Source organism: Myotis daubentonii, chromosome 9, assembly GCF_963259705.1.
Source record: "Myotis daubentonii chromosome 9, mMyoDau2.1, whole genome shotgun sequence".
In the NCBI taxonomy this organism is placed as follows: domain Eukaryota; kingdom Metazoa; phylum Chordata; class Mammalia; order Chiroptera; family Vespertilionidae; genus Myotis; species Myotis daubentonii.
Window position 1 is genome coordinate 32995103 of NC_081848.1, and position 26968 is coordinate 33022070.

Here is a 26968-nt window from a genome sequence, read left to right on the forward strand (position 1 = left end):
TCTCTCTCATCATTGATGTTTCTATCTCTCTTTACCTCTCCCTCCTTCTCTGAAATCAATAAAAATATATTCTAAAAAGTTTCAATGATAAATAATTAATATTCAATGAACCACAGATATTTAAGATGTACAATGTGATAAGTTTTAACATATGAAACCATTCATTCAAGACAATGAACATACTCATCTCCCTCAAGAGTTTCTGCATGCCCCTTTGTAATTCCTCCTAGCAACCCTCTCTCCTACCCTTCTTTCTTTCCCATTCCTAGGTTCTCCTTTCTGTCACTATAGATTATTTTACATTTTCTAGAATATTCTATAAATGGGATCACACAGTGTGTACTCTTTCTGCTTGTCTTCATCAAGCACGATTATTTTGAGATTCATCCATGTGTTGTATCAATAGTTCATTCCTTTTTAGAGCTGAAAGTATTCCTCTGTATGAATCTATCACAATTTGTTGACCTGCTCACCTGTTGATGGTGTTCCAAATTGATATTACAAGTAAATCTTTTGTACAAGTCTTTGAATGGACATTCTTGTTCATTTCTCTTGAGTAAACACTAAGGATAAGAATGGCTATATCACATTATAGTTGTATGTTTCACTTTTTAAGAAATGAATAAACTGTTTTTCAAAAGGTTGTGCCATTTATATTCCCACCAGCAGTGTATGGGAGTTCCCATCTTCCCCATCTTCATTAACTCTTGGTATGGTCAATCTTTTTTTTTTCATATTAGCCATTCTAATCGATGGATAGTGGTATCTCATTATATTAGTTTTCATTACTCTAATAAATCATGATGTTAGCCATCATTTCAGATGCTTATTTAATACATGTATATTTTCATTGGTGAAGTGCCTGTTAAAGTGTTTTGCTTATTTCTAATGGGATTGTTTGTTTCCTTATTGCTGAATTTTGAGAGTTAGTTCTTCATATATATTTTAGAAATAAGTCCTTCATTAGATACATGGTTTCAAAGTTTTGCTTTCATTCTATGGCTTTTCATTCTCTTAGCGTTTTTAAAAGAACAGAATTTTTTAACTTTGAGAATGTATAGTTTATTATCCAGTGTCCTGTGTTATTTTATGTCCAGTTTGTTCTTTTATGGTTGTGCTTTTTTTGTATCTAACATCACAAAGGTTTCCTCCTATGTATTTTTTCTCATTAGTCTTGCTAGAGGGTTATCAACTCCAATGATACTCTCAAGGAACTAGCTATTCATTTCACTTATTTTCCCTATTTTCTATAACTATAATTATGAATTTTTCTATTTCTCCTTGTTGCATTGGTTTCTCCAGGAAACCAACACTCTCTCTTCATTTCAGTAAGTTCACTGGGGTCTAGCTGGATTCCCCTCCTGGCAATATACCTGGACATTCAAGGTGGAAAATGGGGCAATCATAGGGACTTTCCTTATTTCCTGCCTCTCAGAGTTTACTGCTCTTTGAAATTCATGTGTTTTGTTCAGGTTTTTGTTTGTTTCAGCTAGGAGTGTCAATCTAAGCCCTGTTACTCCATTTCTACTGGAAGTACAATTGTAAGGAATTCATATTTAAATCCTGCAGAACGCATTCAAAGGCAGACGTGTCTGGGCCTGGCAGTACTACCTTTAGACATTCTGAGGCTTGTATCTAATTTAGAGCATGGTGATATTTTTAGACATCACAGATATATAGCCTAGTGACTGAGTGTTTAATAGAAAAATAGTAGCCATTACATATCAGGTGTTGTGCTAAGGAGAAGAACAATGTACTTTGTGGGCAGGAAATATGCATATTGAATGGTATGTTAAACACTGAGCCAAAATGAACTAAGTTAAATATTTGGTCAGATGAGATTCATTGTGGACTGCATTTGAATGTGAAGGTAATAAATTTTAGAACTTATAAAGTGATTGGGCATGAGTACAACCATATGTATTTAATAAAAACTATATACTTATTTAACTAAGCAATGTGACCTAAATGATTAAACCACCTAAAACCTACAAAAGCATATCAAGTGTACCTATTTTAAAAAGTAGGGATACATATATGAAATTTTCTACCTCATAAGGTTTATTTTAAGAATAGTTTCACATATAGGCACATCGATGTTCTACAAATTGGTTAAAGCTAAATCTGGTTAGCACTAGGAATAGGCAGTTCATTTTACTTAAGGATAGTCTTGGCCCCTGTATAAACCTGAGTAGCAAGCTTTCTTGCTCTTGTGTTCCTTCCAAACCAACCAGTAATGACCTCTACTTTCCTACTCTATGCCTATGATCTATCTTTCTTTCCTCAGGAATGTCCCCTACCTATCTATGCATGTCCAAATTTTACCCACACTTCAAGCTCTAACCAAATGCAAAATCTTCCATAAGGCTGCCCTAATTTTCCCATGGGGGTATTTTTTTTTCTTTTTTATTGTTTTGTGAGTAGTCTATACCAACTCTTTTATGGAACTTACCCCTTCTTAACTTGCCTTTTTATTATTGACTAGAGGCCTGGTGTGTGAAATTCATACATGGAGAGGGGGGTCCCCTCAGCCCAGCCTGCACCCTCTCACAATCCAGGACCCCTCAGGGGATGTCCGACTGCCAGTTTAGGCCCGATCCCACAGGGTCTCACAATCCAGGACCACTGGCTCCTAACAGCTCACCTGTCTGCCTGCCTGATCACCTCTAACACCTCTACCTGCCTGGCTCATCACCCCTAACCACCTGCCTACCTGCCTGATTGTCCCTAACTGCTACCTGCCTGCCTGCCTGATCACCCCTAACCACTTGCCTGCCTGTCTGATCACTCCTAACCACTATGCCTGCCTGCCTGATCACCCCTAACTGCCTCTGTCTCGGCCCCCGCTGCTGCAGCTTCATCCAGAAGGACGTCCAGAAGGTCGTTTGGCTGTCCCATCTAATTAGCATATTATGCTTTTATTATTATAGATGCCCAGGTATAATCTCTTCAATTAGACTTAAACATCTTAAAGACAGAATCAACATCTGATATATCCATTTACCCCTAGTACAATCAAATAGTATAGCACATGCGAGATGCTTGATAGGTTTGTGGGATCAATGAATAAAGGGATGCATACATGATTCCAAGGGCAATTTGTTTTCATCCTCACATAATGATATGTTTTTATTCATATTTGAGAGAGAGAGAGAGAGAGAGAGAGAGAGAGAGAGAGAGAGAGAGAGAGAGAGAGAAGGCCAAGGCTCAAAGGTAATTTTTATGTAGAGTTTCTACATGCAGAGATTGGATTCTCTATCCCCTTCCTAAAGGATAAGGAAAGGAGGATCTTTCTTTTAGGAGATGCTGCTTAAATAAGACTAACAGGACCTAATGAACAAGAGGTAGAAGAAGATATAGACATGACAGAAGACCCAGAGGTTAGGGTCTAGAGTACTGATGAACATTTGCTCAAATAATTTTTTAAAAAGGATTGGCTAGAATTGTGGAAGATAACTTAGAAAACAACTTTTTATTTTTCTGTTGTGCTGAGAAATACAGCACGTTTACTAGTGAAGGAATATTTTCTGGAAGTTGTGAAATGGCTGGTTCACAGTGCATGAGAAAGAAGCATGTGGCTGGGGCAGATGGGCAAGTGTAAGGGCAGGAATGAAGGCAGAGGAGGAACTGTGGGTGTGATCTGAACAGAACACCATGAATGAGAAAAAGAAAAGATTCATTGAAGTGATACTGAAAAACAAACTGTCTAATGGCAATAGCCTTCTGGTGTGTACTCATGAAATATTAAGGAAAAACAATCTCCTTATACATTTGCCCAGTTAGACCTTTTGAAAGATCAATTCTACTTGCAACTCTTAGATTCAAAGTTGAAAGTAATTGTGATGAGAGGGAAAATTTGCTGGTACCAGCCTTAGAGACTTTGACACCAAAAGGTCATTAGTAGGAACTAATCCACCGTCACCAGGGTACAGAGGTAGAAAAACTAGGTAACCCAAATCATACAGCTCTTCTAAAAATAATACAGCAAAACTTCTTCATTTATGTTATCAAACGGTTTTCTATAGTGCGTACCTTCTTTTATAGTCCTTGGATTTTCCAGGTCAATTAAAAGCACAATTTATTCATTATACTGTGTATTGTTCTCAGTTTACCCCTTACCTCTAGAAATGCTTGAATAAATATCTCCATTGTTGGCTATTTGACTGACTCTGAGAGTGTAGATTCCTTTTGGAACTTCCAAGTGCTCTGCATCTTATAAAACTACATTATCCCTACCCCAACAATTCCATAGAGATTGTAGGGGCTAGCAGCCGTGGGCAAACTACGGCCCGCAGGCCAGATCCGGCCCGTTTGAAATGAATAAAACTATTGAAAAAAAAGACCGTACCCTTTTATGTAATGATGTTTACTTTGAATTTATATTAGTTCACACAAACACTCCATCCATGCTTTTGTTCCGGCCCTCCGGTCCAGTTTAAGAACCCATTGTGGCCCTCGAGTCAAAAAGTTTGCCCACCCCTGGTAGTGGAACCTCACCTCACTTTGTGATCTTCTAACTTAGGTGAAGGAACACTCAAAATATGATGCTATATTCTGTTGTGCAGAATGTATTAACTGTGTTTACTAGGTCTTTGTTGTTAAAATATGCAAGGCTTTTTTTTTTAATTAACACATTTTAATTATGTTCAGACCACTCTTAGGTCCCAAGATATTTAAATGCTCAATTCTCCCGGTATTATTTGTGTAAATTCTACCTAGAACAAGAAATAAGGTTATTTGTGCCGGGCCAGCTCAGGCAAGCGTTCGGTGAGCCTGAGTGGGGCGCGGCGAAGGATGTAGAATAAGCTGGGTCTGGATCTTCCTGTGCATGACTGAGGCCACAGAGAGAGATCCAGACAGCAAGCTGAGCCTTTATTTTATAGCCAGAGGTAAACAAGGTAGTGGTCACCATAGTTACAATGTGCTTGTGAGTTTCACTTGTTTGGGCAGCACTTGCTGCATCTCCCACAGCCCATTAGCTACCCAGATAAGATCTAGGGAGCATCATAAGGTCAAGTGGAATTATGCTAAGAGGGCTGTGCCCTCTAACCTGGGACTTGTTTGTGGCTTTGCCAACAAGTCAGTCTGAGGCTTAACCCTATAGCCATTACCTACAGATACTCTTATCTAATACATAAGACACCAGAAAGGTCTTCTAATTACTCTTAATTTTTAAGATAAATAATGGACTGCATTTTATATTCATGAGCCTTCTGGCTAGTCCAGTGGTCGTCAAACTGCGGCTTGGGAGCCACATGTGGCTCTTTGGCCCCTTGAGTGTGGCTCTTCCTAAGCCTTAGGAGTACCCTTATTAAGCTAATAACAGTGTACCTACCTATATAGTTTGAGTTTAAAAAATTTGGCTCTCAAAAGAAATTTTAATCGTTGTACTGTTGATATTTGGCTCTGTTGACTAATGAGTTTGCCGACCACTGGGCTAGTCTTTAGAGATACTCTTAGGTAAAAACTCTGTCGTTAATAAAAGCAGTAACACTCTGTAGCTGAAAAATGTATCACATCTAGGTCTTAACTAAACTGAGTGGCAAGTTGGCCATACTCAATGACAATGTAAGAATGCATGTATATAACTGTGCTTCTCACACAACAGACAAGCATAGACACCTGCATATGTGCCTATATGTGTGTATGTAACGCACTGCCTTCAATTTTCCTACTCTGCACAAGCTACTCAAATGCTACCTCCGTGACCTGCCACCCAAATCTTCTGGTGGAAATATTTTTTCACATCTCTCTTCCTCCCACTTTTCTTCCCCCACACACTTATGGTATGTGCAGTTTTGCCAGATCCATGTAAAGTCAGGGAAATGCTGATGGGATTGCTTTTCACAAGTGTGGGAACACAAATCCTTCCCAATGAAAACATCTGTCTCTGTTCAAGTCATGCCCAGTTAGCCCCCAAAAGAAATGTTCTGATTAACTTTTTTTTTTAAGTCTTAAGATAGCAGTTTGTGTAGCAGATCTAATTAAGAAGTTTATGTAACAGATCTGCAGGGTTTTTTCCGTCTTCAATCGGGTTCTTTGAGCTCAGTTTGAGTGTTACTAGCTTTCACCATGCAACGGCCAAGTGCTTCCCGGGCTGAAAATTACCAGCTTTTGTGGGATACTATTGCTTCCTTAAAACAATGTGAGCAAGCCATGCAACATGCATTCATTCCGGTAAGAATTTTTTTCTTTTCATTTTCTAGGGATTTTTAATTTTTTTTTCTTTTCTTTTATAGCTAGAGGTAAATGGCATGTAGTCTTTGCATTTAAAGATGTGGTATCTTTTCTGTGGTTCTTGTTTCGGCTGAATATATGTCTGTTTTTGTTTTTTTTATTCTGTATGAAATCTGAATTCTTAATATGGTCTAACATTGATCAGTGAAATATAGTAAAAAGTGGTCAAGCAAATTCATTCCACTGAAGCTAGTAGTTTCTAATAGTAATATGTATTTGAAAAAGAGCATAAGATTGATATTTCTCATAATAAAATTTAAAACAGCTTTCATGGACATTTCCTGGTTGGTTCCTTCAAAACTACTTAGAATGACTTGACTATTTTGCAGATAGATCAAGAAGCCAAAAGTTAGTTCTTACATTTCAGTTCTTTGCTTATCCAGGTAAAATCCACCATAAACCCTCTCTTAAAAACTGTGATTGTTCCTAAATAGTGTGGTACTACTTAGAGATTTGTAACAATGGCTGATAGAAGTGTATGGATACATAAAGTGAATTAATAAGTCAGTGTCGTTATGTTTTATATTGTACTTATAATTATCCAACCAGAGTAACCAAGCTGGGTATATTTGATAGGTTTAAATTAGGTAAATGGGACTTGGAAGAAGAATATTTGAATATTTCTTTTTCAATTAGGTCTATTATAGAGGATTAAGACAATCTAAGAGGTATGAGAAAGAGAAACTATTAAAAATTAATCTGTGATAAAAAAAAAATTATGTGGAATCCCTCAAGAAAAACATTACTTCTGACATAGAAATTGAAGAGATATGTTTCTGACAATAGTTATAATAAATCTTTAAAGTTGAAGTGATTTTCAAGTGACAAGTTAAATGACATATTTTTGTCTGTAACTTAGAATTACCTAAATAGTTCAAAGACTCTGCTACACTTAAAGTTCTCATTGAATACTGTTTTCTAGTTGGATCTTTGTACATTGATCTTGATTATTAAAGCTATTAAACTTAAAATTTTTGAAAGGACTTTGAAAAATTAATGGTGGAAAGCTCTGTAAATCAGATTAAGTTATATTGATTCTACATTGAACTGGACTCTGATATGTATAATTTGCTTCTCCTGTATTTTTCAAACTCTTCTTCCTTTATTTTATCAAGGAGAGTATGATTCATCTTGTGAAACTCAAGTATCTCCTCATTCACAGAACTTTCTCTGGCCAGGCAGAGTTAATTTTCTCTCTTGTCTGTCCCTTGTGTATACCTTTGATTTATCACTTAACAAACTTATTGCAAATGTTTTCTTCTCTGTCTCTCTAGTTATTTTGGAGTGAAGGAGAAAAGGAAAGTTAGTGAAAAGAACTAACATATATGTGTTTGTTCCTTATTTTCCTATCTTGAATTTATTGAATGTAGGTTGCATCTATTCCTAGTGTCTAGCACTGTGCCTGGCACCACAAAGAATGCTTTACGAGCATGTGAGGAATGAATGAAATCAACTAATGAGAGTCTTTAACTCCAGTATGTCCAGTTATTACATGGCAGTTTTCATCACTAGCTCTATCTATACAAACTCATAAAATTATTTCTATTTAGTTCCATCTGGAGAAAACAATAAACCTCTACTGGTGCATTGCATGGGGTGATGGTGGGAGGAGAAATGTGTTAATGCAGGGATTAGACCCTGATGGGAAAAATAGCCTTGGATTCAATTCCCATAATCCATGGGCTACTCTTTCATCCATTTTATTGTCTGTTTCCAATTCCCCCTACGGAACACATGCACAAAGACATATTCAAGTTTTATTCACATTTGCTTCATTTTGACTGCTCTAAAATCTTTTTCAAAAAATATTAAAATTTTTCAATCTCTAATATTTTCAAATTGCTTCTAAGTCTTGCATTAAAGATATCATGATATCATAATTTTATGAAGATTGATTTCAGAAAACATAATCACTATTAAAATATCACTATCAATTGAGGATAATCCTGTCTAAATTGATCCTCAATTCATTTATTTGTCTGAATCTATAATTTAGATCTCAGAAATGGTCCCCATTTATTCTGTCTGTTATGTACTTTTAACTCAGTGATATGTATTTATTTCATAGACACTCATAGTTACACACACATACACGTACATGGATATATGGCATTTTTGCCTGATACTCTTATTTAGGATATCCAAATAAGTCCTAAAATTACATACTGTTACCAGGCTGTCTTAAGCATAATATGGAAATGACAAATTATATTGACTCAATCGACTGCCTTCTTTAAAATAAACCTAGTTCTCTTTTAAAATACTTGGAAATGAATTATGTGTAGAAAGCATAGACACACATTGATGTAGCTAATTTTAGAAAAACTGACCTGAAAACTATACAAGTACATAAATCTTGTGTGGATTCCTAACACAACATTAGAATGCAAATCCCCTTTGATGATCTAGACCATATCTCCCACACACCATAAGCTACAGATCACAAATGGTTTCTCAGCATTGCCGTGCTATGGACTACTGATAAATCTGACTTAAAATCTGAGTTGTGATACAATCCCCGTACAGCCTACACGTCAACTTGGTGAGAGAAAACAAAGCAGCTCCTGTCTGGATTGTGTGCTGCCCAAAGTGGTCTGTAGAAAGAAGGAAGCCAAACTATGAAGTCCTTCAAAGTCTCAATATTTGATTTTACATAATGTATCATGCCTTATAGTGATGAAGTGGAGATCAAATTTGGATCTCAAGCAGATTGGTCTACTTGACCAAATATCTCTGAGTATAAGATAGCAACACAGAATTTGCCATATACTTAGCCTAAGTGCCAACCAACACAAGCTCCTAAATATTTATTGAGTGAAAGAATGTTAAAAAAAAAAAACAGCTCTCATGAAGTCCTGTAAATTAGACCCATCATTGGAGATATAAGAGCATTTTTCTACACAGTATCTTTGAGTATCAGGCAAATCAGATTTTTGTGTGTGTTTTATTGCATGAGTTGCTATGCGAAGAAGAACAGTTCTATAATTAGTGGTTCTTTTCATAGAGACTGGGCTGTGTTTCCATTAACTTCACTCACATTTTATTGAGTCCCTGATACATCCCAGGCATGGTACTAGGCACAGAATAAGGATCTGAAGGCGCACTTCAATTTCTTTGTGACACCATTTGAAAGAGAGACTGCATTACCCCTTGCCCAATGGTACCCTATTGTCTCTTGCTGTAATGTACAAAGTTGATTTTCCTTGTGCTGCTAGTCATCATGTTTGGATTTGGTCTACTGTGAATGTCATGGATCTTGCCAAACATTGGGAGAGATGCGGTGACTAAATCAGGAGAACCCCTGAAGAAGCCTACCTGGAATTCTGCCACAAGGAATGTTCAAATGAACACATAAATCACTCCAACACCAGATACAGAGTGTTAAGTGCCTTAAGCGAGCAGATCGCCTGGGCCCAGTGGGGGTTCAAGGTGAAGTTTCATCCTTTAAGACTTAACTCTCAGCCCTTTCACAAGACTTCATCACACCTCATAACCGGATGATTTGCCTTCTCCTTTGTTGTTTCAACACTGATTAACACTTCCTGAAGAAGAGTAAAAGTAGGGAACCTGTCCGGCCAGCATGGCTCAGTGATTGACCATAGACCTATGAACCAGGAGGTCACTGTTCGATTCCCGGTTAGGGCACATGCCTGGGTTGCGGGCTCGATCCCCGGTGTGGGGCCTGCAGGAGGCAGCCAATCGATGAGTCTCTCTCATCATTGCTGTTTCTATCTTTTTTTCCCTCTCCCTTCCTCTGAAATAAATAAAAATATATCTTTAAAAAGAGTAGGGAACATACTTACATACTACTTGAATCTATACATTCTTATTTAACTGTCCCAATACCAATAGGAAATGGTCCCAATATTATTATCATTTTAGAGGTTCAGTGGAGTCAGGTACCTTGTTTAGGGCCTTCTGGCCCTAATTTCACTTGCCTTCACACCCACCATGGTCCTTTGTCCCTATTTCTCAGGCGATATTTCTCTGCTTTGTATTATAGGAGGGTTCTCTTATTTGCACATGACATTGTACTTTGCCCTTACAGGGCAAACCTATGCACTTTGTCTTCCTACTTCCTGCATCTCAAGTACAGTACCTTAAATATCATGTTTTCTAAATCAATATGTATGGGCTGCTTAATACTTAAACTGTGAGAACTTAGGCAGAAATGAGAAAATGCTGAAATAATCCTTCCTGTGTCAAATACATCCTTGAAACCTGTCTCCTCAGCAACAGCGTCACTTCCACAGATCCTGCCCCCAGTCCCTAGATGTCGAGTTTTGAACCATTGTAAGCTTAGGTCAGCTCTAAATAGAATTTGTTCAGTGATGAGATTCAGTTCTAGTTCATGGTGTTCCAAGTGTGTTTGTCCTTTCTGGATTCTAAATATTACTCGACTCATCATCCTCAATCATGTTGGATTCATTTCTCTATTTCATTCCTCTTGGCCCCCCTTTGCTTTTCTGTCTAGTAATACCCCAGTTTTCAGTCAATCTCCTCCTGAAGAATATGAACTAGGCTATTAATGGAATTTCTATTAGTAAAGGAATAAAGATGACACAATCTATAGAGATGTTCAACCTAATGGGGGAAAATAACTACACCAGAAGTGACCTGGATAATTGCAACAGCCTGGAACTGCACGAACATTTGCAGATTTCTGGTAAAATGGAATGGAATTGTCACTTCTGTTTTCGAACAAAAGGCAAGAGCTTGTTATCTTTTTATCTTCCTCTCTTATGCAGTTAGCATTTTCTTTGACTGCCGGTCTTGTGATTCCTGTGCAAAAGCATCTGGAGTCCGTGAAAAATTAACGCCAGGTGCAGGATGCCTTCTCTTCATCCCAGTATTGCTCACTGTAAAATGTTTGTGTTGTCTCATCAAAATGGGGTATTAGCACAGATATATGTTACTCTAGAACAGAGTAAAGCCCATTCTCTGCCACTCCCATTTTTTTCTTACCCACTCCGGAAATTGCAAAAGTAGGGCCCAAAATGTTTTTATTACAGAATATAAAAATAGACAGTTATTCAGAGTTCTTAATGGCAGTCTTCCTCCATGTACCAAAGCAAAATCAAAATGCACACACACACATCAAACTCTCAAAATCTTTAGTGAGCTAATACTGGATATGCTATATCTTTTTAAGCTGTATTTTGATGTTTCCATTGAGCAGAAAGATGCCTAAGGACAATGGAGTTTCTAAATTTTATCTTGTGTAGAGATAAAAAACACACAACGCTGTACAAATGTTCTTACTGTTGCTGCTGCTGCTGAGATAACCACTACTGCTACCTGCCTTTCTGATATGAATCTATCTTGTTACGATCTTCACACAGTGTCAGCTAGATTCTTTGTCATTGCAACTTTGCCAGGTAGCGTGGCAGGTTTTAATATCCTTATGTTATTTATAAAAATAAATTGAATGCAAGGAGTTGAAGTGGCCGGGATCAGAAGTGGTTTGGTAGTAAAGTATAATCTAGTGAGATTAGAATCACAATCTAGTGCACTTTTGCTCTGATTCACAGTTTTGATTACCTGAAAAGTATAGATCAGAATCCTTGCTCTACCACTTGCCACCTTGGGCAAATTGTTGAACTTCTCAGTTCCATCCTCTGTAACATTATATATTATACAATTCTTTCTAGGGTTGTTTGCAGTTTTAAAAAGCTACCAGTCAGAGAAAAATAGGTATCACATGATCTCACTCATATGTGGAATCTAATGAACAAAATAAACTGTTGAAAAAAGCAGATACAGAGACATAGAAGCATGGAATAGATTGTCGAACCTCAAAAGACAGGTGGGGGACGATGGGTGGGTGGGAGGAGATCAACCGAAGAACTTGTATGCATATATGCATAACCCATGGACACAGACAATATGGTGGGGAAGGCTTGGAGTAGGGGTGGGAGCAGGCTAGAAGAGGTCAATGGTGAGGGGAGGGGAGTTTGAAAGGGGACATATTTAATACTTTTAAGAATAAATATTTAAAAACATAAAAGCTACTGTGAATTAGACCCTTAGGACAATGGCTAACTAAAGACTGCCATTATTGATTTTGCTAAATTTTAATATTCTAAATTTATCCTTTTATTGCATAGTGTTTTTTCTTTATTAATAAGGTATCACATATATGTCCTTATCTCCTCATTGCCCCCCTCACCCCAAACCCCTTTATTTCCTTACCCCCTGGTGTCTGTGTCCATTGGTTAGGCTTATAAGCATGCATACAAGTCCTTTGGTTTATTTCTCCCTCTTACCCCCACCCTCCCCTACCTTCCCTCTGAGGTTTGATCATCTGATCGATGCTTCTCTGTCTCTGGATCTGTTTTTGTTCATCAGTTTATGCTGTTCATTATAATCCACAAATTAGTGAAATTGTGTGATATTTATCTTTCTCTGACTGACTTATTTCGCTTAGCATAATGCTCTCCAGCTCCATCCACGCTGTTGCAAATGGTAGGAGTTCCTTTTTATAGCAGCGTAGTGTTCCATTGTGTAGATGTACCACAGTTTTTTAATCCACTCATCTGCTGATGGGCACTTGCATAGTGTTTTTATATATGACCTTATTTGCTTATCAAAGAAGCTCATGAGGTTGATTAAATAAAACTTTATAATCTCCATTTATACATGAACAGAAAGTTTCAGAGAGGTTACATTAACTGGCTAAGATCATCATATACCTGAGGAGATATGTCTTAAAGCTAATCAGGTGACCCAGATCCTAACCTCTTTCTATCACTATTTTTATTATATTTAAAATTAGGTTAGTATTAAAGTCAGGAATCATTCAATCCTTATTGGTTGTTGTATATAAACTTAGAAATAATAAAGAGATCTAACCCAATTCTATTAAGGGACCAGCCAACCCTAGAAGCCTCACCTGCTGACTCCAAGTTCAGGGCTAAGAAGTGCTCATCCTACAAGATAAAAGCATAACATACAAATGGTTTTGTTGAGTTAGTGAAGATAAGGAGGGGTTATGAGATGTAGGTTTGCAAACATTATAATCATGTCCTTTCCAGTTGGTTTAGGAAATCCTTTATAAAACAAGCAAAGGTTCCAGTGTGTCTGAGTTTGCAATTCCAATTCCACTGGACAAAGTGTCTGAGAGAACAGAGGAGAGTCAACCTGGGACCATCATTTTGTTCACCAACTTGTGAAGAGTTCCCATGCACCAGGAAACAACTCCCTTCTGCCTTCTTCTTCCTTTCATTCTTCTCTTACTATTTTCCTCTCTCTCCTCTAGCCCACAGCAACAGATAATATTCCTCCCTCCTTATCCTGAAACACACAGTTGCAGCATTATCTGGGCCCCAGTAGGAGGTAAATTGGCAAGCAAGACCTTTGCTTTGTGGAATAACTGAGGGTAAGAAAGCCTTTGGAAAACTGAGAAACCAAGAAACATACACACTGCCACTCTGGGAAGCTGGAACTGCTGTGGAGCTAGGAACTGGCTGGCATTTTGGACCCAGGAATCTGTAGGCTCTTGGCTGTAGAACAAAGAGCGCATTGCCTAGTCAGTGACAACGTACAAATGCATCTGCAGACTATATTCCTTGGCACCAGCAAATGCTAGTAGTATTTGCCCAATCTCTAATTTTTTAGTCCCCATTCACTCCTCCTTTTTTATTTTTTATTTCTTTATATTTTTTTCTCATTGAAAATAATTCCAAACAGAACATTAAATTTGAAAAAAAATGGGTAGAATAGATACAAATGTTATCAGAATTTAAAATAGGGGAAATTGAACTAAACTGTTGTTTACTCTGTTCCTTCTGCAACCTAGCCCATGTGCTATCTTTTCAAGGCAGTTCTTGAAACATCTTCCAGACCCAACATTGCTGTGAGCACATTCTAGATTACTAATGGTTAAAAAGTACCTCTTCTTGTTCTCCCTTCCTAACATTTCCTCTCATACAAAGGAACAGTTCTAGACAGGAAATGTTTAAAGATACTTTCCATGCCTTGGCCTGTTATGTTTCAAGCTTAGAGTGTATGATTTTGTATTGAATTATGGTTGGTAGAGGGGAAAACTGGAAGCTGTTAGATGTTATATATTTCTTTCTGGAGAATTTAGAGCTTAGAAATTTCTTTCTGGAGATAAGACTTATGGAACATGGAGAAAGGCAAGATAGAAGAAAGAGCTTAATGATATTTCTCTGCTTCACCTCACATCTTTTTGACCCCTTAATAAAGAAGATAATTTTTGCCTCTAATCACATGGTGTTGAGTCCATAAAAATTAACTGATTCATAAGCAAAACAAAATATAGGCTATAAACATAGAACAAGTGGCTCACACATGGATTTTTAGGTGCCTTTTCTCAGACATACAGAACCTCATCCTTTAGCCAATTAATAAGAAGCTACTTTATATGCCTTTGCTTTTTTTTTCTTATTTTACTTTTATCTAGTGTATTCAGGCCTTTCTTAACATCGTGTCTTCTAATTTTCTATATCTGAATGATAAAAGCAGAGATCACTGCTTTTCAGAAGGAAGAATTGTGTAGTCTCCCTGCTTTCTTTCTAGTAATTCCCAGCAGGGAAAATTTTATGAGTGAAACCAGATCTTGCCTGATACACAGATTCTTAGAGGTCATCCATTTCACCCTGTTACTGAATTTGCTGGAGATTTCCTGATTCCAAGTCTGGCCATTTTTATCTCAGGGACACAATCCCTCAAATGGATTGTGGTTACTTCAGGGAGATGGACTGCCTGAATTTTAATAGCCATGCAGCAACTACTTGAGATGTCAGGTTGACTCCATTATAAAGAACTGAAACATTATTTTTATATTAAAAATAGGTGGTTATGGAATAAAATATAAAAACCACATAAATTGTTAAGACAAAAAATAAGTTTTCAAATAAATGTTTAGTTTGGGATGAGTCTTTTGTGATACGTCTTCACATTCACCTGAAATGTTTGAAAAATGCTTAGGATACCATTTTGCTTCTTTTCATGATCATTGAATCCTTAGATTTCCACTAAATTGTATGCTTCCTCCCACCTCTTCAACTTCTGAAATGTACAGTGGGAGAGGAGGTTAGTGCAGGGAACCAATTGCAGCTACCTTCCTTGCTTCACACAGGATGGTGATACAACAAAAATATGGATTTGTTGTTTAAAAGATTGAGCCTTTCCTCCCCTAGTTATTAGTCTAGTGACCTTGGGCACTTTGTATTACAGGTTCATGCCTCATTTTACTTATCTGTATAATGGGCATAATCATAGCATGTAATTCATAGGCTTGGAATGAGGATTAGAAACAAGGGAGCATAAAGGACCAACATATAGTAGGCATGGAGGAGTCTTTCTGCTTACAACTTTTCTTAATGTACATGATGTGGTTTAGAAGTACATGGTCTGCAGTGCTCAAAGCTGCCAACACATCAACAAAACCAGGCAGTGTGTTACAAGAGTGAGTTACCAGAGGGGCAGCGTGATATTACCCCTTTCCTACCCATTTGACTACTCTGTTGAATCATGTTTTCTCATGCATCCTACTTCTTGTTGCTGTGGCTTTCATTACATAGATTTAAAAACCCAATAGGAAATATTTTTTGAATATATTGTATGCCCAACACAGTTAGGAGTATAGATGGGGGTGGCTGGTGAGGAAATGAAGTAAAATGGGGAGTCTATTACATTTTCAGCAAGAAGATACAAATATCATACATGAACCACTTAGTCATCAACATGTGTAAGAACAGAAGGAAACACTCATTAAAAATGTCAAGGGTTGGTGCTTTCAAATAACAAATATCCTTTAATATTTATAATTCATTGTAAACTGAAGTAGGATAAAGAGTAATGCTTTAAAATTAGAAGGGCAGGATAGATGGAGATTTGCAGTGAGGATAAAGGAAACTTTCATGGAGTGTTTGGGACTTGAGGTTGTCATTGAAGAATGGATAGAATTTGGTTAGGTAGATAGGACCATGATTGATTCGGGATATGGGAGAAGGAAGAAATGATAAACAGTGACTTTATGGTAGACATGTAAGGTGTATGCTGGGAGAAGTGACAGCTCTGGCCTGATTGAAGAAAAGGGGAAGAGAGAAGGAAACTAAATAGCAATCATTTATTGATCACCCACTGTGCAAAGCTCTGGTCCATATGCTACAGAATAAATACGTCCCACCTTAGTCTGATGAACCAGGCTATTGACAGCTTGCTCAGAATTCTGGTACCTATGTCAGGAAAATACAACTGTACTTCTAAGATAATAGTTCTTACCAAATTGCTTAGCAAAAAGGAACAGATGGTATCCACATGGATCTTTCAGGAATAGCACCACATGGAGTGAATCAGTGAGTTAAGTAGGTGTGGTTATTGTGGCATGGGGCACATTGACTACATCACATCTGAGACGTAAGCTAATGACTCCATTTTTCGTGTACTCTTCAGAGAGCACTTGCACAATTAAAGCAGTTAAGTCAGTAAAAGCTTCATGTGAATAATGGGATTTATGGCATCATGTGGAATAATGGAGAAAAACAAAGAATTAAGAATAGAATCTGGATTTGAATCCCAGCTCTGCCTCTTTCTAGCTGTCTGACTTTGGGAAATCCACTGAATACCCTCTGAGCCTATATTTACTTATCTATAGACAAGGTCTCTCTGGGGTTCTGTGAGGAGTAAACAAGAAAACACAGGTTAAAAGCTTACCATATCTTTTGCACACTGTGGGTGCTTGCTCAATCAATGCTAGTTCTCTCTCTTTTTAATGTTTTTATTTTTTCAGGGAGGCAGGGAGAGAGAAATAGAAACATGAATGATGAGAGAAAATCATTGATTGGCTGCCTCCTGCACGCCCCCTAGTAGGGATCAAGCCTGCAACCAGGGCATATATATACCCTGATGGGGAATCCAACTGTGACCTCCTGGTTCATGGGTCAGTCCTCAACCACTGAACAACACTGGCCAGGCAATGCTAGTTCTCTTTCTTCTCCCTGAGAATTAAATGATCTAATGTGTATGGACTCAATTTATAAATTATAAAGCATGTTATTGGTGGTCACTCTAATGTAATTATCAATTTGAGGTTCAATGATGATCTCCAGTTAGGTGAGTCTTTATTTCAGCCTTTTATATTCAGTGCAAAGAGGTATGTGGAGAGGGTACAGGATAGAGGTCTGAAGAGTTTTTATAAACTAACAGTTCAAGCAATTTTTATCCCTTGTTTCAAGTGGGATTGATTCTAGAGAAAACATGTGAGGTCAAGAAAGCTCTTTTGTTCTGGGTCTCCAGTTTCTGTGCCTCATTCCTCAGACCACCCCATCTCTTCTGCACTGGGGTTAAATAGGTGCCCAACTCAGACTCACTGAGGTCCTCAGGATATCATCATTTTCTGCAAAATATTACACTACCTTGTATTTTAAGGAGGCTCAAGCAAACGTGTGAACACTTGAATCCAAAAGGAAGAAATACTAGTGGCAGGCTTTCAAAGATCAGTGACATAATTTGTGTTGACTCGAGCAGACTTCTGGGTATTTCTAAAATCTTCATAGAGAGCAGAAGCAACTGCTTTGCAGTTGTTAAAAGTTACCTTTGGCATCAGACTGATAGGTTTGACACTTGACCTTGCTTTTACCACCTGGGTAACCTTGAGCAAGATACTTAACATCTGTGTGCCTCAGTTTTCTGTAAAGTGAGTATAATATACTTATTATTAAGTGAGTTCAGTTAAGCAGAGTTGAATCAAGTTCAAGCCAAACATGAATCTACCATTCTCTCCTCATATTTTCTGAGCTAACCTGGTGCATTTTGTTAGGTGCTAGGGAGAGGGACCAAGGTCCTAGCATCCTCCAAAATTGCTCCCTTGAGACATCTTGCCATAACCATTAGCCTGCAGTTAAGCCTTGGCTAGCCAAGCCTCAGACACTCACACTGTTCACACACCCATTCATTTGTCATTGCCTTAGTGTCCTCATCTGTGACATGGGTGCCCTATGTCACCGCAGGGTAAGGGCAAACCAGGTAAAAGGCCAGAACCTCTTGGCAATGATTCAGAGCTACACTGGATTGAACTACCTGGTTGATCTTGTGTACACAACATGAAAAGAAAAAAATTCCAGGAAAGCAAAATATGACCACAGCAATAAATAAAATAGCCTTACCTCTATAGAATATCTCTCTTTCACTTTACATGTACTATATTTTTTAGCTAACTTTTTGGGAAATAGGTTAACTGGAAAATAGCATTGTCCCATTTTTTCAAGTGGTGGTTTGCAAGAGATTAAGGGACCTAGAAATCCTCTGAGAACTGGGGAATTGAATCTGAGTCAGTATGGTGAGAAATTTCTCTTCAGACTGTGAAAAAGAAACTAACCACTTTCAGGGAATAAAATAACTTTATTTTCAGGGGATCAGGAAGATGTGTGTGGTTACCAGCATGGGACCTGGGGCTAGAAAGATAGGGATTTGAGACCTGGTTGTGGGTACCTGTGACCTTAGGCAAGTGACTAAGCCACTTTGATGCTCCCCTCCCTTTTTTTTCTCCTTAAAAAGAAAGGGAAATAATATTTTCCTTAGAACATTTTGAGAATTAAATGCATTGATGCCTCTTCAGCATCCAATAAATGCTTAATATTTTATTATCATTATTATTGTTGTTATTTTCCTGTCTTCAGTTTTGATACTAAATAATTGTGAGTTTTGGGCCATGCCACTTTCTTCCTGTCTTTCCATTTTATATTTTTAAAACAAAAAGGTAGAACACAATGATCATTAAGGTCTCAGCTTTAGAGTTTTATTATTCTAGAATGTATTTATTTTTCTTCTCTCATACAACCATCAGTATATCTTTAATCAGTTATTTTTCAAAAATTTTCTTTGGAGCTTACTAAAAAACATATGCTGATTCAGGCAACCTGGGTGTACCTGTGCCGATAGCCTTTCCTGGTTCATGAGTCCTGCAAGCCTGCTCACTTGATATACTGGGGCCCAGTGATTGAGCCAGAGTGAGGAGGGGAGGGTTTGGGCACTAGCCTGGATCAAGGTGGATAGATCTAATTTGAGCTGGTTCCTGAGTTGTTGGTGAGCAGTAAAAAATAAAATCAAAAGAGTTCTGGTCAACTATGATTCCATTGTGAGAGGCAATAGAGCATGACTGTCAATAACATGGACTCTGAGTCAGATTGTTTGAGTTTGAAGACTATCTCTTTATCACATATACGACTGCATAAAGTTTCTGAACCTCTGTTTCCTCACCTGTAAGATGAGAATAACAGTACCTGTCTCATTGATTATATGTGGATTAAATAAGTTAATTGCTGTAAATAAGTGCTATATAAGTGCTTTCCCTTATTGTTATCTATACAATAGATATACCAGTGTTAATATACCAGGAGATTTCGCTGTGGCTGGGTCATGGTATCATGAGATTCTAGGTAGTGATGATTCTCAACCAAGCAATTGTAGGTCCCAGGCAAATCCTTCAAGGAGGAGTAGGACTCTGCCAACCCCTCTGGATATGAGGCTCCAGCCCAACATTATGGGAGAGAAGGAGAGGAATGAAAGGTTTTCAGTCCCCATATAGAACTGGAGTGCAATTCAGGAAATCCAGAATGAAGCTCCCCTCCCAACCACATCACTTTTTTTTTTCCACAGTGGATCAACATGATGGGAGGTTAGGGAGAAAATTTAATAGAAAATAAAGTTATTCAGGGTTCAATCCTTAGCATACCACTTAGTACTTGACGCTAAATATATCATTTCAGACCTAATTGAGGATGTGGGCAGTAACCCCAAAGTTATATTTTCCTAAATAGGATCAGGGCATCACCCCTGATGGCAGCCTGCTGTGTGATTGTGAAGCTAATGACTGCTAATATGGCATCTTATAGCACTCAATCTAAGCTAGCTAAGATTTACCGTGACGTTCTGGGATCTCCAGCTCTCTTAGTGAGGTCATGTACATATACAAAATAGACTCATTTTAAACCTTCCAGTGGCTTTCATCTTGTTTTGAGCTGTCATGCCATACCATATATAAAGTCAAGTATAGGCCCTGTGGCACTTCCTGCCCACTGAGGAGCCTGTCCTTTAAGGCTGAGAAATTCCTGCTCAATTCCTAGCCCCATCAGTGTTACTGGTATTACTGTTCAGTCCTTGCTGTATCTAAGTCACTTGACTATGTGGCCTTCTCTCCTTTTCCATTTTGCTTCTTAAAAGCTTAGGCATTGGCCTGGCTTTAGTCTGTTGATGTTTCTGCTACCTACTTACCACTTGTCAGACCTAAGCTTCCCAGAGTGTCTCCTTGGACTTACTGGTTCTGTCAATACCTTATCAATACCTTATCCCTATCAATATCTTGCTGGAAGAGACTTTCTCATTGTAGCTGGCCTGGTGACTACTTGCCCATTTATCTCAGAGGCATATCCTAGATCTAGCACTTAACAAATATCAAGAAGAAACCACATCAGTCAATATCAATGAACTCCTTTGAAAATTTGCATGAATTATGGCAATCTTTATTAGTTACATTCTCGTGGTAGCAATCAAGGGAAGTTTACTTTTTTCTTAATGTAAGCAAAGTTATTGATATAAAAATATTTGGCTATCTCATAGATCCCAAGGACAGGAAGGTGGTAGAATTCATGAATAACTTAATTTCACAATTTAAATTGTACTAGTAGCCTCTCTGCTTGCTTCCTGCTTCTCTATGATTACCTTTATTCTTCCCTCTTTTTGTAAACTGCTTTCCCCCTTTGGAAAAGAATGTTAAGACAAATCATTTACATATTACAGTTTGGATCACCCAAGACAGATTCATTTTCTTAAGGCTTAAGTCTCAGTTTATCTAGGTTTACATATAGTCAAGCCTTGAAACTTCTGATTAAAAGGATATTTTTTTCATATTTTTTACAAATATTTTTCCAATTAATGGAAATAAGCATATAGAAGGGGGGTGCTGGAATTTGCTAAATTAGCAATTTAATTTGGGGGTTCAATTAAAGAGGATATCTAATATGGAGAGTGAAGGTATAGGGATGGTAGATCACTGTGAAGTGTGGAGATAAAGCTTAGAAGAAACCATCAAAGTAACTAGGGAATTGGTTTTAAGACTCAGAAGCTAAACTAAATCAAACTATGAGTTCATGTAGTTATGAACTCACATGATTTCAAAAGTGAGACAGTAATCAGCAGTCAGGCTGAGCCATGGGAAGATCTGAAATTACCAACTGGTGAGAAGAGCACATTTCTGGGCTGTACTTGGAATTCTGCTGCACTCTGTGTTATCACCACTTGATCTTTATTCTCTGTGGATATGTGGCATTGACTGCCTAAAAGATTCTAGGAAGTTTCTTTATAAATGGTCTGGGAAGGTCTGTGAGGGTCCTGGAGTAGAGCAATGGGGGATCTTCAGAGAGCCTGGTTTAGCTGCACAGTGGGATAGTGTGTTATTCATAATAGCCCACAATGGCATCTCCTTGCCACTCACACCAGAGGGCTGCCAATGTCACATGTCAGTGATGTATGTTTGTGTTCACACAATTCACACATGAAAGTGTATGTTCATGCACTTTTAGTGACTTTCATAGATGTAGTCTTAATTGTGGCTTCTGGAATTTGTTATTACTGAGAAGTAAAGAACTTTCTACATAACATGATTATGCTTCAAGTTTCACAGTCCATATCCTGAGTTATGCAATAATTATTATTTTAGGAAAGCTGAATATATAGTGACTGGCTAATGAAGTAAGGTAGTCAATATCAGAAAAGTAGTCATAGTCATATTGATGGTAACTAGAGATTTTTGGGTTTTCTTAGAAATGTTCTCCAAAGCTTACAAAGTTTGATGTATTCATTTATACCCTCATCTAAACTTTATAGATACATTTAGTCAATAATTCCTAAGTATTTACTGAGTTCCTTCTGTGTACCCAGGTACTGTGAAGATTTATAGGGGAATATATTATCTTTGTTATTTTCTAAATATAGAGTCTGATTGGAAATAAAACATTTACACAGGAAGTGGAAAATAGAAGCATAGACATACAAAAGTGATGAATGTCACTGTATGGGAAATGGGCTTGTGTATAAATGTATTCCCAGACCATATTAATACAATATATAAGAAGAAAAACAAAAATAAGATGGGTTGAAACCCCAAATCAAATCAGAATGTACATATTTACTGGTCATACTATTGCTGGTGGATATGGGGTTCTTGCGGTGTCACGAGGAAAAGCATTTCTAGGGACCCACACAGGGGATAAGATCTGATAGCAAGGTTTATTCAGGAAGCAAAATTATGGAGGTTCTCCAGTGTCCCATCGCTGTCCAATTCACCATGGAAAATCAGGGCCAGATATAGAGTCAATGTCCAGAGATCCTGAGCCATATTAAAGCTTAGTCCAGTCTAGCATTTGACGAGCTTAGCTTGTGTTCCCAGCTATAGTCTGTTGCTTTGCTGCTGTACCCATGCTGGAGCCTACCTGTTGGACCCACTGGACAGTGGCCACTTGACTAAGGCCACATGACTAAAGAGAATGCATAGAATGCATGAATGCACAGCATGAGTGCAGGTGAGAGAGAGGGGGGGAGAGGGATAGAAAGAGAGGGGACGGGGGGAGAAGAGAGAGAGAGAGAGATTGATTCTTTGTTCACCTGAAATTATGTTTTCTCAGGCCTGGCAAGAACCAGAAGCTTTTTCAAAATAATCAATCAGCTTCCTAAATTTTCCCGGGTTTGCATTAGGGTCTACCCCCTAGTCAGTTACCTTTTTCTAACAGGTCTCTATGGCAGGTACCACCCCCTGCCCCATTTTGACTTTATTGTGCATGTCTTTATCTCCCCCTCTTCCATGTACCCCACATACACAATCCGGTACCTGAAGCGGGAAGGAGATGTTTAATCCCCCAGGAGGGACAATGCTCTGATTCCTTGGGGTATGAAGCTATATCTTCCTGGTGAAGCAAACAGGCTCATGTCCCATATGCTTTGCTTCCTTTCCTTCATTAATATCTATCTCACTAACTTCAGTAACAATACTATACTAGATAATGAGGTAAAATACAATATTAGGTGTGATACTCGGAAAGTTTTCAGGAAAATAAAGGAGACAAGGCATCATCACTTTCCGGAGTCCTGGGAACCAATTAGAAACCAAAAGAGAGATGTCCTCAAAAGTAAAAACAAACAATAGTAACAACAGTAAAAGCCATTAAGGCATCACCAGATTGCTTTCAACATCTAATATGTAAGACCCTGAGGCATCACTTGCCTTCATGGTGGCCTTTGCTTTGCCTTGATCTTGTGTGGTGCTAGAGATCTCCAATCAATGCAAGATTAGATGCTAGGATCAAGGAGCAGCTCAGTAAGAAAAGAATGGATTTGAAGTTACAAAGTCAGTGTTAAATATCAGCTTTCATTTTCCCTGAGCCTCATTTTTTTCATCTATAGCATAGACATAGTGGTAATAATGTCTCATCAATATGTTTTTGTGGGAATTAAATAATAATAATAAATAAATATATATATATATATATATATATCCTTATATGCATAGTGGTAAGTAATATCCTATATAATAAAAGCATAATATGCTAAGTGTCTGACCGAACAGTCTACCATTTGGTCGACTGCTTGACCTGTTGCTATGATGTGCACTGACCATCAGGGGGCAGTAGGTTAGCTTGCCGCTGGGGTCCAGCCAATTGGGACTGGGCGAGAGGGCCAGACACGCCCTGGAGCCCTCCCACCGGCTGGCCAACCTCCCGTGGTCCCTCCCCAGCCAGCCGGCCCCCAACAGCCCTGATTGGTACTGGGCGAGATGGCCCTGATTAGCCCTGATCACCCGCCAGGCCAAGGGGCTCCAACTGTGCACAAATTTGTGCACCAGGCCTTTAGTGTATTTAATAAATGGTAGTTCACATGATCTAATCCATTCTCTTCAGTGTAGTTATAGCCACTAACACAGCATTGAGATTTGTCTCTGGGGTATAAACAGTTCACAAACTACATAGTGATATATCCTCACAGTAGTCCATCTTTAGGGACACTTTTAATAATAATATTTAACATTGATTCTGACATTTAAGTTTACAAACAAATTCAAATATATCACCTCACTTAATCCTCAACCTTTTCAGAAAGTGATTATTTCTATTTCCATTCTACAGAGAAGAAAAATGAGGCAAAGGGGTTAAGGGACTTGCCCCCCAGTTCACACTACAAGGAAGTGGCATAGTCCTCAAGTATTGGGAAGTTGATAAAACAAACTTGAACCCAGGTCTTCTAATTCTAAACCTCTCACTCTTCTCCTACACCACATGCCTCTTCACAAGCACTGTTTTTATGTGGAGTCCCCTGGAAACTATCTTTCTCCAAAGCCCCCATTTACCCACAAGGTACTTTCTAGTAGGAGTTTTACAAACCAGGAACATCTAGTTGACCCACTATGTAGATATGTAGACCAGGGACATGTTCTCAATGTCCAGTGTTTTTAGTTAAAACACAGTATTTTATTTTGTAAAATCTGCTGGATTGCTACTTGTCTTATCATTCGGTTAGGATCCCATAGGCACAGATTGACATTAAAAACCTGTTAACTCTGTTAACTCCAGAGGGCACATCTAATGAAATGCCCTAAAAGTTGAATACTTGCCAAAACCACTGTGTCGTAAAGAACAGCTCTCGATTAATCATGATGAGAGTATTTCCTCTATCTAAATGAAATCTGCAATTTGGTTAGAAGATTAAAGATCCTTCAGGGATGAAGGGAAAGTTGCTGTGGAAATTCTAGAAACTAGAAAATAAAGATAGGTCTACTCAATATTCATGAAGTCAGATTGGTTGATGCAAATACAGATTGCACTCTCTTATTTTTTAATGACTTGGTTTGTAGCTCTCCTATATCATATTTTACACAGATTCCTACTCAACTTTAAGGCAAATGACTGTAGTTTGTACAATTTAAAAAAATAGTTTAGCATATTCAATAAGATTTTCTGCCACTTTGACTAAGTGTTCATTTTCTATCCAAAGATTTTTAAGATTTATGATCAGAAATGTATAAATAACAAAAAATAAATAAATGATGACAGCATGCATAATAGGTAAACATATATATCACTAAGTGAACCCTTCTATTTTTCATTGACTACAACATACTCTCAAAAGGCAGTTTAAGGGGAAGGGTTGTAAATATTGGTTTAAGTTTAATTTTGCTTCTTAGAGTGGGAAATCAAATTTACTTAGCACAGCCACTTTAAAAAGAAATGTTACCAACTTTAGCTCTCACCCAATGTTTTAGAAATCTTTGCCTCTTAAGCATCACCAATCCTCATCTTCTAAACTGCTGGATAAAATTTAAGAGAAAATGAGTACAAGTTCTATGAACGCTTACTTCATTTCATTATGTTGTAAGTGTAGCAAGCAAATATTTAGAGGGTGGTGGGAACTTTGAGCCATTTCATTTTTTTTTCTCCTAACACTTGACACAGTGCCTATAAGGGTCCTCAAGAAATACTGTTAAGTTCTTTGTTTAAAAAGTTAACAGATTCTTTGAATAGACTACTTACAATATTTTCTACTTCTATTTTTCAGGCCAGCCCTGCTCCTATAATTGTCAACACTGATACGTTGGACACGATTCCCTATGTAAGTAACATTTTTATTAAGGGTTTCTTTAAAAATTATTGTAGAACTTAATCAGCTATGTTTCAATTTTAATACATGTTCAGTTTTACTCAATCCAGATAATTTTATGGAATGGTGTGTGGAATGAGTTTTGCGAGGAGTTTTCTTTGTCATTTGCTAAATCTCGGTTTAGTCATGCAAATGTTTTTCTATTTTATCCATTGTTTTGTAAAGCACAGGGCCTGTCATGAGAAAAATTATTGCCCATTGTGTTCAAATAATGTTAGTTTCCTAGGTGGTTCACTGAAAAGAGATTGAATTGCTTGTGCTAGTAGAAGAGATGAGCAAACTTCTTTGGATCTCTTAGTAAATGTTCAAATCAGTTTCTGTTACAAAGCCTAAAACATAAGTAAGTGTCAATAAATATTTGGTGGGTTTTTGTTGGGCTTCTAACAAGAACTGGAACAAAAGTCTTGTGAGAATGAAGACTGTCTATATATAATAAATTGTATGGTTTTATAAAAGCCTGGCATGAGATAATAGGAACACTCATATCAATAAAGCTTGAGATTTTGTAACTGAAATATAACCACTCTGATGACCAAAGTTCTTGACAATGGGGTCCAGTTGGGCAGGGGAGATTGGAGAGGCAACAGGCCACATTCTGTGTGATTGGTTGACATTATGGTGGCTCAACAAAGCTTTGCAAGTGGCCCTCACCTGGTGGGTAGAGAATAGTGATTTGGATGATAGAACAGATACAGATCCATGAAGACAGAGGGTTGGAAGCAAGGAGAGGGCTGCAAGGATAGTGGGTAGAAGGACAAACAGGTTTATGAACTTTGGTTAAATGAGAAAAGCATGTGAAACACTTAGAAGAATACTTGGCACAAAGTACGTGCTTGGTAAGCACCAGCTACTCTCAGTCTTAGACCTCAACCTCAAATGCTTGCAAGGGCCAAGCAAACAGATCTAGATCCAGATCCAAACTAATGGTACAATGGGAATAAGAGGGCACATGGCCTTCCAAAGGGAGCAGCTACCACTCAGCTCCAGTGGGTTGGTGCCAAGGGGGCCAAGTGTTGTCAGACCACCCAATGTTTCAATAGAAGTCAGAACTTTGAACTTT

The 26968-nt window shown here is 37.9% G+C and overlaps 1 protein-coding gene across 11 annotated transcripts in view; it reads left to right on the plus strand.

The window, feature by feature from the left end:
• DLG2 (discs large MAGUK scaffold protein 2) overlaps window positions 1-26968 on the plus strand; it is an 884334-nt gene that overhangs the window by 156176 nt on the left and 701190 nt on the right. For 9 of the 11 annotated variants that reach the window (XR_009454391.1, XM_059708253.1, XM_059708256.1 and 6 more), the window contains exon 2: window positions 25807-25860. Coding sequence is in view for 10 of the 11 variants with exons in the window: in XM_059708253.1 (XP_059564236.1) it covers window positions 25807-25860 (54 nt within the window). In the remaining variant the exon portion in view is untranslated. Of the gene's footprint in view, window positions 1-6064; window positions 6178-25806; window positions 25861-26968 lie in introns of those variants that run through there. The other 2 variants (XM_059708252.1, XM_059708254.1) reach the window with 1 other exon arrangement.